We start from the raw sequence: 13,861 nt of genomic DNA, 5'->3' as shown, positions 1-13,861 counted from the left end.
GCGTTCATGCAGTCATGTTTAAATTACACGAGCATTACTACTAAACTACTATCTGCGCATGACTCACTAATTGGCAAGTGTAATTACCAGTAGGTACATAAATAGATTAATATGTATTTATTTATTATTTACCTACACAATCATTAATAAAAAGAAGCTATTTTCAATATCTATGTTGTTAATTAGTTAATTTAACAACAAGTTATTATTATTACTTTTTATATGTATCTAATTTAACTGTATGTTTTTTTTAACCAATATTTGTCAAAAAAAAATATTTACTTACATGCAAACGTAACAAAGAGGAGTCCAGGTAAGCAGCTATATTTAAATAATACTTTTGTTTAAAACTCATATTGCAATATTGACAATTTTGTATTAACTAAATCAGAGTGTCTAAGAATGATCACTCACATATATTATTAAGAATCATTTTCTTTTGAAAAGAACTAACATACGTAAAATTTAAGACAGTTGACAATCGGTCTCTTAAACGAATCGTTAAAGAAACCGCGCAGGCGACACGGCGGAAGCATTCGTCGACATGATAAGTGCATTAGCATTATTATCTCAATAATTACTTGCTTGCATTTGGCCCAAATAGCTCGGTCGTTTCTACCGTCTTAAATTACCTCCGAAGCTGATACGCGTTCGATTACCAGCTCAGGCAGGCATCACCCTCTTATGAATCCATTCCGATGCCCTCACGAAATGTGTGGACTATTACTTACCGGCCAGTTGAGTACTTTACGAAGACCGCACGATGCCCGTTTATTTACTTGTCGAATACTCAAAGCAGGAATGAGCTTTTAAAAGGTAGTAACTTAATCAAGTGATGTGTGTGTATGTGGTTATCACTTCGAAACGTATTAGTTTTGAAGGCGCTCCCCTCGTTATCGAGAAATGAAATTTAAATTGACCTTAGATTGTCCATTATAATTATTTTTACGCATTATTCTTCTTGTTGTTATTGAAATTATTACAATTAATGGTCACAAATTTGTTTAGTCTAAATGTTCGAAATAAGGTAAAGTAAAAAGTAACAGCAGTGTTTTTTGCCCGTTCTTGTCAGTTGAAATTGCATTCCGAACTGGGCGGTAGTTTCATAAAAAATGACTATTTAAAAATGTTTATTAATAAGTTTACTTGAATAAATTATCATTATTAATATTATTATTAGTCCAAGTTCGACGTTCCGCCATATAATAATATTAAAATGCTAAAACCATTCTAAATTTTAAAAGTCAGTCTATAAATTACACATATTGTAGTTAATTTGCTTTCAAATTACTTGCTGTCATTAACTTTTTATATGTATATCAAACCCTCAATCGCACAAAAGTTTTTTAAATATCATATTATTAATTGTTTATCAGTTTTCTAAATCATATTCGATATACATTAATGTTTGAACTTAATTTTTCGTTTTCACGTTTCGTTTCTTATTCAAAAACTAGTTAAAGGCTATTTTTATATTTATTTAAGTCAATACTTAGCACAAAATCATCGACAAAAATTTACCACCACAGTAATAATATCTATTCTACATACAATTATACTTACCTGTAGTATTAGGATTATTGATTAAATTTAGTTTTTGTTCTATTATTGTTTTACTAATGTAAAATCTTTGTTATATATTAAAAAATATTAAAATAGGTACATATTTAGAAACTTTAATATTTTTATACTATTCGTAAATAGGTACCTCTTTTGTTTTACATACTAATTATAAATATAATATAACCAGATATTCAATATTTTCAATATTTCTATAACTGATCAGACTGCGTAAATAAATTAACCATAAAGAACATGTAGAGATGATCTAGTCGTATCAGTATTGTGTTCAAAGGCCAGAGGCACACGCCAATCAAAGCAGCGCTATTACTCTGGCTAAGCGTTCTCATTAACTTCTGTTGCCGCCTGACCGCCTGCCACGATACCTCAGTGCCTTTTATCTGCCATGAACTATCTCTTCTTGTAACCATTAACAGATAATGCATATATTCAATCTTATTAATGTACTTCGTTTTGTATTTGTAATATATTTAACTACGTCAATGTTGTTTTTTCTCATGAAGACTTTTTAATACATTTTATATACCATATTGTATTAAAAAATAACTGATCAGTTTAGATATATTTGTTACTGCTTTTTTTTTTTATAAAAAAATCCTCCTCTTTTTATTATCATCATCATCATATCTGCCTTTAATAGTTCACTGCTGAACATAAGCCTCCCTCTAGGAGGGTTTTGCCAGTAGTTGTCATGCTTGGCAGGTGGATTGGCAACCGCAGTTAGGTATTGAAGATGTTTTAAGAGGGACGCTGTTGCCTATCTCTTGCCCTCCTCTAGTCACCCCTTACGACACCCCCGAGAACGGAGGGGGTGGTGTATTCTATGTCGAGACCACACGGCACTTTTTTATATCTGTTGTCAAATACAATATTTATCTATTTTGTTTTAGAGGAGCTAACAGCGATTAAATCTAATTAGATAGATAGATAGATAGATAGATAGATACTCTTTATTGTTTCCTCCAAAAGATTACAATAGTAAACTTATTATAAATATAAATAATTACAAGAAATAATCACAATGAGAAAACAATAGGCGACCTTATCGCTAAGAGCGATCTCTTCCAGGCAACCTTTGGATGGAGAGGAGTAATTATAAACAATTTGGTAGGAGGCACGATAAAAAATTTTGTTAGTTCTAGATATGGGAGATGTAATACATATAATAATATAAAAAAATATCCCTACTCATTATTATATAATTAGGATACTAAGATACTGATTTACTACAGTAACCGTTACAAATTTGCGCGTACAATTCTTTGTGTAAATCTATTTGACGTGACGATTGCGTAGTATGTGAGTTTAAAGGTATCATAAATGTAGATATACTTATACCCGAAAATAAAATGGTTTTAGTGAATGACATCTTCTGAAATGCGCAAGAATACAAAGCATTGTGTCAGGCGAGACATTCGTCTCAGATACACAATGGTGCTTCAATTTCCATCAAGCAATTCGATGCAACTTGCGTGCGCCCGTTGCCAACCTATAACGATGCGCCAAGACCACTTTTTCAATCACCTATTTTTATTTCGCAGCTACCAAGATTCTCATGCATATGTTCATTGATGTAATTATTTTTTACTACTGCATACTACTTTACAAATTAAAATTTGTTTGTGCTAATTAAAACAAAGGACACATGTACAGCAGACCACATAAGGTCAGAAACATTTGTACATGAATATCAATATATTTGACAAAATTAAAAGTAGTTTTTAGTTAAACTTTTAGTTCGTTATTATTTTTAACGAATTACACGAATTGTTTTATTATCATTATAATATAGTGATGACTTTATTTTTTTAGCCTTAATCCCTACTAACTGTCTTTCGTATAAGAATAACTAAGGTCTGTGTCAAAAATTCAATTTAAATACCTGCATTTAGTCATTTAAGCTTAATTGCGTTATTAGCATTTGATTACTATTGGAAATACTCATATTTATTATATTAGTAGGTACATGGAACATCTACCAATAATACAAGCATATGGCCATTAATAGTGTATTGAGTTTATAATCAATATCTTTTAAAGTATCTAGCATGGAGATGTCATAAAGAAAATAATTTACTACTTTTTTGAATAGAAAAATAATAAAAAAATTCTCTCACGATTCGTAATCGATCTGTACAGATTTATCGCCACGAAGAGACTTATGTGTACTTCAATTTGGCACTTATTATAGAGTTTTGTTAGAAAAGACTAAGGGATAACTTTTTGTGTCTAATATAACTATCATAAAAAGTTTTGTTAATTTTCATTTTCAACTTTTTCTGGTTGGTCTGTATTGGTTTGAAACAAAGCCGGATTTATGCGCATCTAATTTGGCAGAGGAGCGTGCATCGCCGCTGGACGCCAGGGCCTCAGCCTCTTATCGCGGCATGCGTTTTTATTGCGAGCACTTTGTTGTCGCTACGTTCCGAGACTTTTTGCGCACTCATCAATTTCCTCGCCTGCTCGATTGATTTATTCATGAAAGGCCCTTGTCCTCACGCAGGAAGTACTTTTTTTCGGCTGTTGCGCCGCTAAAATTTGTAATGAAGCTCATTCGAAAACAATGTGTTATTTATTTCTGAAGATGAACTCACGTAATCGCCAGTAAATCTAGAGTAGAATCATAACATCAGTACTTAAACTGAAAAATAATGGAAAATTTTCAGCATATACGAAAAGTAAATGGTTGCGTATTTCAAATTCGTAATAGGCTATAGATAAGGACTGGTCGTCAAGAATAGTAAGTTAACAAAGGATAGTTGAAACGACAATAGAGAGCAACGTCGCAAATGTAAATTGTGCTTGGAATCACTTAGAGAGCATCAGATAGGCGTGCGTCGCTGCGACCGATCCGTCACTGTCGGTCTGCGTTTGCATTACACGGCTTTTATCTGAACGAGCTCGGTTTAAATCGCAAACATCAACAGGGCTGTTTACCAAATTGTTTTCAATAAAGCTTAAGTAATGGTGCAACCACAAAATGTAGTTATCGATACAGAACCGCGTAACTATCTGGAACTCCGGCTGAATTTATTAGCGGATTAAACATTTCATAACGATTTATAGCTTTTTATCGTGTTACATAAGTTATCACGGGGTACAATAGAACGAGTTGATAATGACTCCGCCGTTTCCTACTGTGGTTTTCTCTTAGTGCTTAGTAGTGGGCGTCGTCGCCTGAGATCGGCGCGGCGACAAGCAGCGGTGGACTGCGCGTGCAGCTGTGCTAACACGCCGGCGGCCCTGATGCACTAGCGCATAGCATGCTACTCGGGTGTACAGTGTCAATAACGAGTCTGGGCACGCGATGACCACTAAATTAGCGGGGTTTTCCTTCCGTCCAATCGTTAGCTCAGGAAATCGCGAGAAAACACAGTTTTTCATTGCGCACTACGAACTGGATCTCCACGCCTTTATGTAACGACGCCGCTGACAAGCTTTACTAGCAGCGCAATTAAGATTTCCACTTTTTGTACACTTTTATTGCTTTACTTCATGGAAACTTTATTGTCGAGAACGTGTATCCGCAGATAAATATCTCAAAGAAGAAATCGCACTTTTTCTAAATGTTTCACAAACCAGCTCTAATTGTGCATTTTATTCTCTGACAAACATCAACAAGTCACCTACTGGGCCATTCATAATAAATGTGTGCTTTTGGATGTTTATCTTCATCTAGAACATGGATAAGGTGTTGTATACATGTCATGTCAACACGTCTTAAGTATTTCGCAGTTAAATAAAAGTTGCCTCTCATTGTACGTTTCTCTGCAGGTTTTCCCCGTACGGATTTAAGTACCACCTGGAGACTGCGAGTAGCAGTTCGCAGAGGCGCGAAGATGATAGGATCACTTATATCAACAAGGGACAATTCTATGGTATCACCCTGGACTACACACATGATCCGGACAAACCTTTAAAAAATCAAACTGTTAAGGTAAGATCTTTTCTTAAAAAAAAACTAATTTTTTTAACATAGTTATTTATTAGTAAACTCATTCAATGATGTCAGTGCGATTTATTACTATAGGTATTCGATAAGAAATTTGAAAACGGAACTCGAAACTTAGTCCTCAGGAATGGCGAGGCATAATGAGGAGGGGTGGGAGGGATAATGGACAAAACAGTATACTTTGTTATGTCCATGGTACTGTTGATGTCTATAGGCGACGATTAACATTTTCCATCGGGTGGGCCGTCAGCTTGTTTGCCATTCTAAGTTGCAAAATAAATATAAAACAACCGATGGTACAGTTTTGTATGGCGTGCCTGTGTGGAGACCACTATCCTAATGACTTATTTCTGCCATAAATTGCAGTAATGCATGCGTTGTTGTTTGTAATCTAAAAAGTATGATAGTTAATGCATAAAAATAAAAACATATAATACTTTCGTCATTTGGAATGAAAGTAAAGTTTAATTTTGTCATAATTAATTACCTATAATATTTAGAACTTATCAAAATTAGGTAATTGTAATATATTATTCAAATTTTTATTATATTATTATTATATAGAAATATGCAATGATTACACATTCAATACTATAGAGCAGATAATACTTATAACATTTGTTGCTATTTTAAAATACTACTAGTATTTTTTAATACTATCCAATATTAACAAGTGTTCGTACATTTTTGTTAATACGGTAAAATAGTCGTTTATTTATTACCATTTGGCGCCCTAACGAGTTAATCAATAAACATAAAATGACTCGCAGATACTCAAAGATCGCATTGCATTATCATGAAGCTAATCTGTATCATATAAGATTATCTAGTCTATTTTCTCCTAATCTTAAACAACGTACAGTTTATGAATAGGTAATAAAGATTCAGAACTCTTTTAATGGTATTTAATATTGAATGGTCAAACTGTAGCTTGTACTTCGTATATCAATCGTAAACCGCGTCTGACTTCAAACGTCTCAATTTATAACCCGATACTAGTGACAACCGTTCGATAAAAATAACTTCTATGTAAGTAATGTATCTAAGTTTTTAGAGCGGAAACGTAATGGTCAATTGTTTTATAATGTAAACAGAAAAAATATACCTACATATATATACCTGCTTGCATGTATAATACTTGGGATCGTAAGTTTTTCTAAAATAATTCAAGGTATTATAAAAATCGAATTGAATTCAAATACTAGCGATCCACCTTAGCTTCGTATGGCTAGATAGATAGAAAGACAAATTAGTATTTTAATAGGCAAATTTTTGATAGTTTGAGTTACCTACATTATTTTAATTATTGTAGGGATCTCTAATTTTTTTTAATTATACATATCCTATGTTATTATAATACATTATTATCATATAATGAGCTATATAACTCACTATAGGTAAAAAAAAAATTAAAATCAGTTAACTAATTTTTGAGTTTATTCATTACAAACAAAAAAAAAGCATATTGGGGGATTGGAACGCAATTTATAAATGTAGATTATTTTGTTTAATTAATCATAAGTTCTACATACGAGTAGGTAGGTTCTTGTACAATTTAACGAATGGAACAAAACAATGCGTCATAAATATAGTAAGCAGTCAATTTTTTTCGGTTGACAAGTACAGTTATATTGTAATGCTACCCAATTTTTAAGTCATAGTATGCCCCCATTTATTTCATTTGTCGAATAACTGATCACACTATTTAAGCCTGTGTTTCTTCTGTGTTTGTTACCATTCCTAAGTTCTTAAAATCTCACTTCGTTTCAAAGAAATCTTAACACAACTATTAAATGCCCTCCGAAGCATGGAATGAATTAATATGGCACTGTGCCATTTTGTCTGTCGAAGGAATTCCAAAGTTGACCAAAGAGATAATATTATATTAATAATTGGTCAACTTCGATCAAAGGGAGTAATTACAGCTTAGTAAAATCATATAAATGGGATTGATGGTCTGAATATTTTTGATTTTAACGTCTTTAATATTTTTTTTCTACTGTCAAATGTATTACGGAAAATGTTTAATTTTATATCTACCTATTTCTATTCAGATTTTATTCATTGTATGAATAAACGGTGTCAGTACAGTGATTTATTCGTCACACATACGTTCCTCGAGTCAGTCCTTAACCGGTTGTCAACTGTTGTGATGGATTTCATCATATTTATCTATTGCTGTTATTTGCAACATCGTCTGCACATAATGATTGCTTACTTATTATTAATTACTAAAATTTTATTCTTTAAAGAAATGTTTTAGTCTTAATTGTAAAAAAATACTATTTTCACTATAATTGAAAACTTAATTTACTAAAATAAAAAAAAAGTAAAAAATAAGGGACAAGATGGATTTGTTTATAGTATAATATAACAAAATAAAGTAAGAAGTTTACGAGAGAACTTGAAAATAGCAACCGTAATGCTATTTTCAGTCTATCTCATGGGAATGAGGGTTAATTTGGCTTCTTAGAAGAAAAGTAAAGATATTTTAATGAGTGAGAATGAAATGGTTTCCCTGCCTGCTCTATTGGTATACGATAACGGGATTCCAGTGATAGATAATAGGAGAGGATTAAAGCAGGTCAGTTTGTCCCTCGTGTATTCAACAATAATTAACCATGATGATTTCCAGGGAGAATCGGAGATCGACTTGACAGGGTATATTGCAAGCAATAAAGCTGTTAGATCCTATTACTAACAATTCCTTTCTCCCGAAGGGTAGAGATGAAAAGAATAAATTTTAGACTCATATTATTGATGAATGTAAAGTAAATTTATACGCGATATGGAGGACACAAAAATGAACTGATAAAGAAAGAGTGACTATATCAAAATCAGAATTGAAGGCAAAAACATGCCGTGTCTCACTCAAGTGTTGGAAAAGGTCTAAAGAATGATGATAATACGAATTACATAACATCGTTAGTTGTATCATGTCTTCAATTAATTGTAAACAATATCAAAAATACTATCGCAATAAAACGCGAAGAACAAGACACTATAGCGTGACACGAATACACAATTATGTATATTGTGGGAAAATAGTGTTCTAGACAAAAGATTGATACAGCATTGATAGCCACGTGATGCGTGGAAATCGGAAATCCCTCTCGCATTATTGTTTCTTTACAACTTCCCGGGAAAAAAGAGACAGATCGTGTAGGTATTAAGTATAATATTTTTTTCGATCCATTGGATTTTCTAGAAAAACCGGAATAACCACATTCGGTAAACATGTTAATCTTGTATATTGTACCTAATTGTGTAGATAGCATTTAACTAATTTTGAGCTCATTAATTAAACAGTTTCCATATATTCTAAGATTTTAAAATTCTTAATCTAATTTGTTAGGTATTATGTGACAAGGATTGTGTTGTAACTTATGAAACGTAGTCGATATTCAATAGGATAATTTTATTTCCTTTTTCTTATACCCAGTTACATATTCGAACACGTTTTATCTTGATTCAATGGGTCTAGATCGGAATAATCAGAGATACAATGCGACATACGTTTGAAGGTATTATTAAGGTAGTAAGTGGGCCGCGGTCCAGCTCTGGCAGCGGGCAGCCGGCGCGCGGTGTTCTGCGGAGCGGCGCGCGGCGATGGCGTATCGCATTCAATACTCCAGTAGGTATAAAGCGAGCTTATCTCGCCGCAATCGAGTCCGCATTGTATGGCCGTGCCCGATAATTAAGACGACGCTTTTGACATTCGCCATATACGAACACAATGACCGCCCCAGGAGTCCGTGCCTCTGCAGGATAATATCGCTCCCTTTAAACAATAACCCGTATTTACGGTATTATGATAAAATAATTTCGATGTGGCAAACATTGTGTTTTCTTAATAGGCATTCTTTTATGGACTAATATGGTTACTGACTGTAATAAAGCACAATAAGTTCAGTATAAGCTTAAACATTCCACTTTTAGGTATAAGAAAGACATGTATTGTGAGCGCGTGATTAATTAATTATAACGAATTGATTTTTATGTGTGTTTATTATAAAAGTGCAAAAAATTGATAACTTTTTAATTATATTCGTAAACGATTTACAAACCGTGGTTGAAAATATTAACCACACACGCGAATCGAATACGTTTTGCGTGTCAGAAAGCGGTTAAGAAATTTTGGTAAATAGAGATTGGAAGTGAGGTTTGGGTCAGTCTGTGGTATGCATGGTGGGTTTGTAATTATCACTCGGCACCGCCCTTGTTTTTTGGAACAGCTTTGCATACGTCCGCGATGCTATCGCTTACACGGTCAGTCTACAGGACTAAGCACCATACACAGGCAAAATTAAGATTTTGTACCTAATTAAATACTTTAAACCCTGTTTAAAATAATGCAAGACATCTCCCCGCTTTCAAAGTTAAAATGTTCACACGATACAAAATAAATATTTGCATTATATTCAAATGACAAATGTAGTTTTAAAATGTAATCAAATGATGCGATAAAAAAGTTACCTAAATCCATTAAAACTAGTCATTTTGTATGAATAAATTTGTAAAAACACGATGAAAAAATCAATCAATCACAAAATATAGAGGCAATTAATCATCTCGCTAGGTAAGCGGTTCTGTTATTTGATATTCAACGGTCCATAAAGGGTTGCAACTTGTAAGTCGTATGTCTTCGTGCATAAAAATATAAAGTAAAAATTTTTAATGAGATCAGCTCTATCCCTCATTTATCACTGTTAAAATTTCGAGCATTTATAAATGGCATCGTCATATTAATAAAGACATCGCGAAGTTTTTACTGCTAAAAAATTTAACCCCCTAAGTATCCGAATTAAAGAGACTTCATAACAAAACATTGACACAGATCATTGTTTTCTTATAGATAATAATATAATTATGTCTATAATTATCGAATTTTTGTTACTTCTCTATGGACATTAAATATAACATGCACAAACAAGTCCCAAATCAATATCTCAAAACACATACACAGGTGCATAATTCATGGTTAACGTTAATAAAGCAATTAATGCAAGTTAATATCCATAAAATACTTAAATAGTTTGTCTATCTACACATTAGGCTTCTTTATAATTAAATTAGATAAATGTACAGTAAAAATCTGATATAAAAAGTCAATTTAACATATTACTATACAATGCCTATAATACAATTGTGTAATTCATACACCATCAAATCTCATATTATTTAATGCTTCTGATAAACTTCCGCTTAATGTATACTTATTCAGAACATCGATTAAACCGTATCTTGCGTGTCCAAAGTGCACCTACTCATTCAGAGCATTTTTTACACGAGTTTTTATCGCACACTGACATCATTGTGTTCACTTTCGTAGCAACGGAAACTCGCGTAACGAGACACTTCGTTATTTTTTCTTAATATTTTACGATTTTAATGATTGCTCCCGTTTGCCTTTTTAAGGCAATCGTTAATGATGGTTTTTGCACTTTACATGCTATGCTTGATGAGGGATTATAACGGCTGCATTCTGACCGCGTACTCCCTACAGACGTGCACCTTTTGGCCGGCATTGGCGAGTGAAGGGCTGTCATATGAGACAGATCCAATATTTCTCACGAAATGTACTCAAGTGTATGGCATTTTTCGTGAATAATTTACATGAAAAACTTTCGCTATGTTACACAATAATACATTTACATTAGTTATTTTAATAAATACAAGTTGCCGATCATGGTAGTAATCAATCACGTGTTGATGTGCTTTGATTCAGCTGTTGAAGAATAAGGGTAACACCATACCCTAATTTTAAAACCCTTATCTATATATTAATACGTGAAGCAAAAACTTTGTACCCTTTTTTATGAAAATTGTGTGGACGGAGGAGTATAAAATTTGGCACACTTTTAGTTTATATAGGAGAAGGATTGTAGATTTTTTTTAAAATTATGCATAAAAATACATGAAATCAATAAAAAAAATACATTACATACACTACCATGTATTTGACATACACACATATATACTCTTTTGTTTATTGTTAAAATCTGTGATCAAATTGAGAAAAGATTAATATTGTTTATCTTTAATATTATTTGTCTATAGTCTTACTGAATGTCAAACATAACCATAAAAAAATAATTTATTACAATATATGTTATGGTCGAATTTCGACCACTGGGCGACCACTAGTATTATAAAATATGCTTATTGTGCCGCACCTTAACAGTAAAATAACATTATGCAATTATATCTAATTGCAAAATTACATTTACATCAAAAGTTCCTTATAATCAATTGTAGGCATCGTAATTTCATACACTGCTATATTTTCTATATATTTGCAGAAAAACAATATGTAGTCATAATATATGAACAAATTGTCATACGGGCTCGTCTTCGAGGTAGGTCATAACGAAAGTGAAGAAATACTTATTTAAAAACTATATAATGTATTATATACCCAATCTAATATAGATACGCCTCAATAGTGACATTAAAAATAAGATTTGATACCCTATAATATAAAAAAAGAAAACAATAAAGTAACAGATTTTTCACTATCATAACTACAGTGCACAAGGTCGACTTTCGAATATTACAGGAATAATTATAAATCAGGATAAGATACCTTTCTGATGAATGTCTCTCGTCTGTGTTTTGTTATACCGTGGTTAATGGTTAATATGTTAGTAATTTGTTTAGTTTCGATCTTAGTCGTAATGAAGAAATACTTCAAATTAACTAAAATAAAATTTTAGCCCCTTTTAACAATTTTAACAAACTAGTTGATTTACTTAAAATAAACATGACATATTAGTATACATAGACATAAGGTATTTTTAAAATATAGAACATTTAAATATTGTTGTTAATGTCTGCATAGTAAAGCAGTTATCCGCGTTTTCCATTGTAAATATAATAAATTATATCATTATATTAATATATTATACCAGCCGCTATGTTTCTATAATAGCGTTTCTCTATATTATGTTTATTATCAATCGCGGTTGCGGTCTTATTTAATGGATATTTTATGGGTATTCACATTTTTTTAAAGAATAATTTATGTGATTTTAACATGCTTAATTGTTTTACCCAGTGGTAAGTATTACGTCATAAAATATATAACTTTTTTATTCGTGTATAGTACACTACATTAAATGCATATTCATAATAATATATAAATATAAGAATTTAAAATCGAAAGAGTATTGCGCGAACTTCAGCTACGGCAGGGTGCGCGCGCGCCGCTCGACCGAGCATGAATTTTCCACGTTTGGTTTCAGGTTCACATAACGCCACTCGATAACTGTTACACTTTCGAAATATTACGTATTATTCGATAATAATTATGAATACGTAATCGCTGAAACTACGTAACTTCTCGTAATTAGTCATCCCGTAACTATAAAACTCATTTAATTAGATACGGCCACTTTAGGCGAATGTTGCTTATCTGACTTGACGCTGATAATGTTTAAATGTGCTACCTACCTCCTTATTGCAATCAAATGTGTGATGAATTGTTTAGACTCAGATAGACTCGATCATTTTATAATAAGTCACAGAACAACTTTCACTTAAGTATAGTTTTTATTTCTCAGCAAGGGTGACAGTAAAGCTTGGACGCAAATACCATTACGTAATGTCGAGTCCGTCATTGTCTTTCTGATATTGGAGCTGTCAGGGCGCACGCGTATTTAGCGTCAGTTTTCGATAGCATCGACGAGAATCGAGAACCACCAGTAATCAGCGCAACGACATTAGGTAGTTTGAGATCCAATTATGCAATCGATACGCACTCCTCCAAGCACTTGTTTATTATATCAGATGAGATTATAGTAATAATATAACTTATGCCTTTATTAAATATTATAATGTAAAGATAAATAAATATCTCGATTTCAAATTTTGTATACAGACATTCGCTATGAGGCTGGCATAGTCACCCACATGTATTGAAGCTCAATAAAAATTAAAATAAGAAAAAAAATTATGCAGTAAAGGTGATGAATTTATTAAGAAAGATTTTTGGAGACAGGTGCTAGGTATAGGATACCTTTATATAATAGCTAATTGGTACCTATTTGATGTGTGTGTATCGGCGGAATTTTCCCATAATCGAATCGGAATGATTGTATTCTTTAGGAGAGCCAATAATAATAACATAAATTGAGTCTCTAATTAGTGGAATGTAAATAGTCATAGTAGTAAATTGAGATAAATGTAGTGATAAGCCTAAGCACTCTATTACTAATTGTATTTTTTTTAACTGCAATTTAGTATAATGTTAAACAACCTAACGGCCCATCTGATGGAAAGTGGTAACCTATAGATATGAGCAGTACCATGAACATAACAGATTATACT

At 32.4% G+C, this 13,861-nt stretch overlaps 1 protein-coding gene across 5 annotated transcripts in view; it reads left to right on the top strand.

Annotated features, from left to right (window-relative positions):
* LOC113518530 (protein grainyhead) overlaps positions 1–13,861 on the top strand; it is a 139,382-nt gene that overhangs the window by 103,512 nt on the left and 22,009 nt on the right. For all 5 annotated transcript variants that reach the window (XM_052901367.1, XM_026903507.3, XM_026903506.3 and 2 more), the window contains one exon: positions 5,356–5,518. In XM_052901367.1, the coding sequence (XP_052757327.1) occupies positions 5,356–5,518 (163 nt within the window). The remainder of the gene's footprint in view (positions 1–5,355; positions 5,519–13,861) is intronic.

The sequence above is a fragment of the Galleria mellonella genome, unplaced genomic scaffold, assembly GCF_026898425.1.
Source record: "Galleria mellonella isolate WM207_F2 unplaced genomic scaffold, CSIRO_AGI_GalMel_v1 utg132, whole genome shotgun sequence".
NCBI lineage: Eukaryota > Metazoa > Arthropoda > Insecta > Lepidoptera > Pyralidae > Galleria > Galleria mellonella.
The sequence above is the reverse complement of the archived record's forward strand: the minus strand, read 5'-3'. Positions and strand labels throughout refer to the sequence as shown.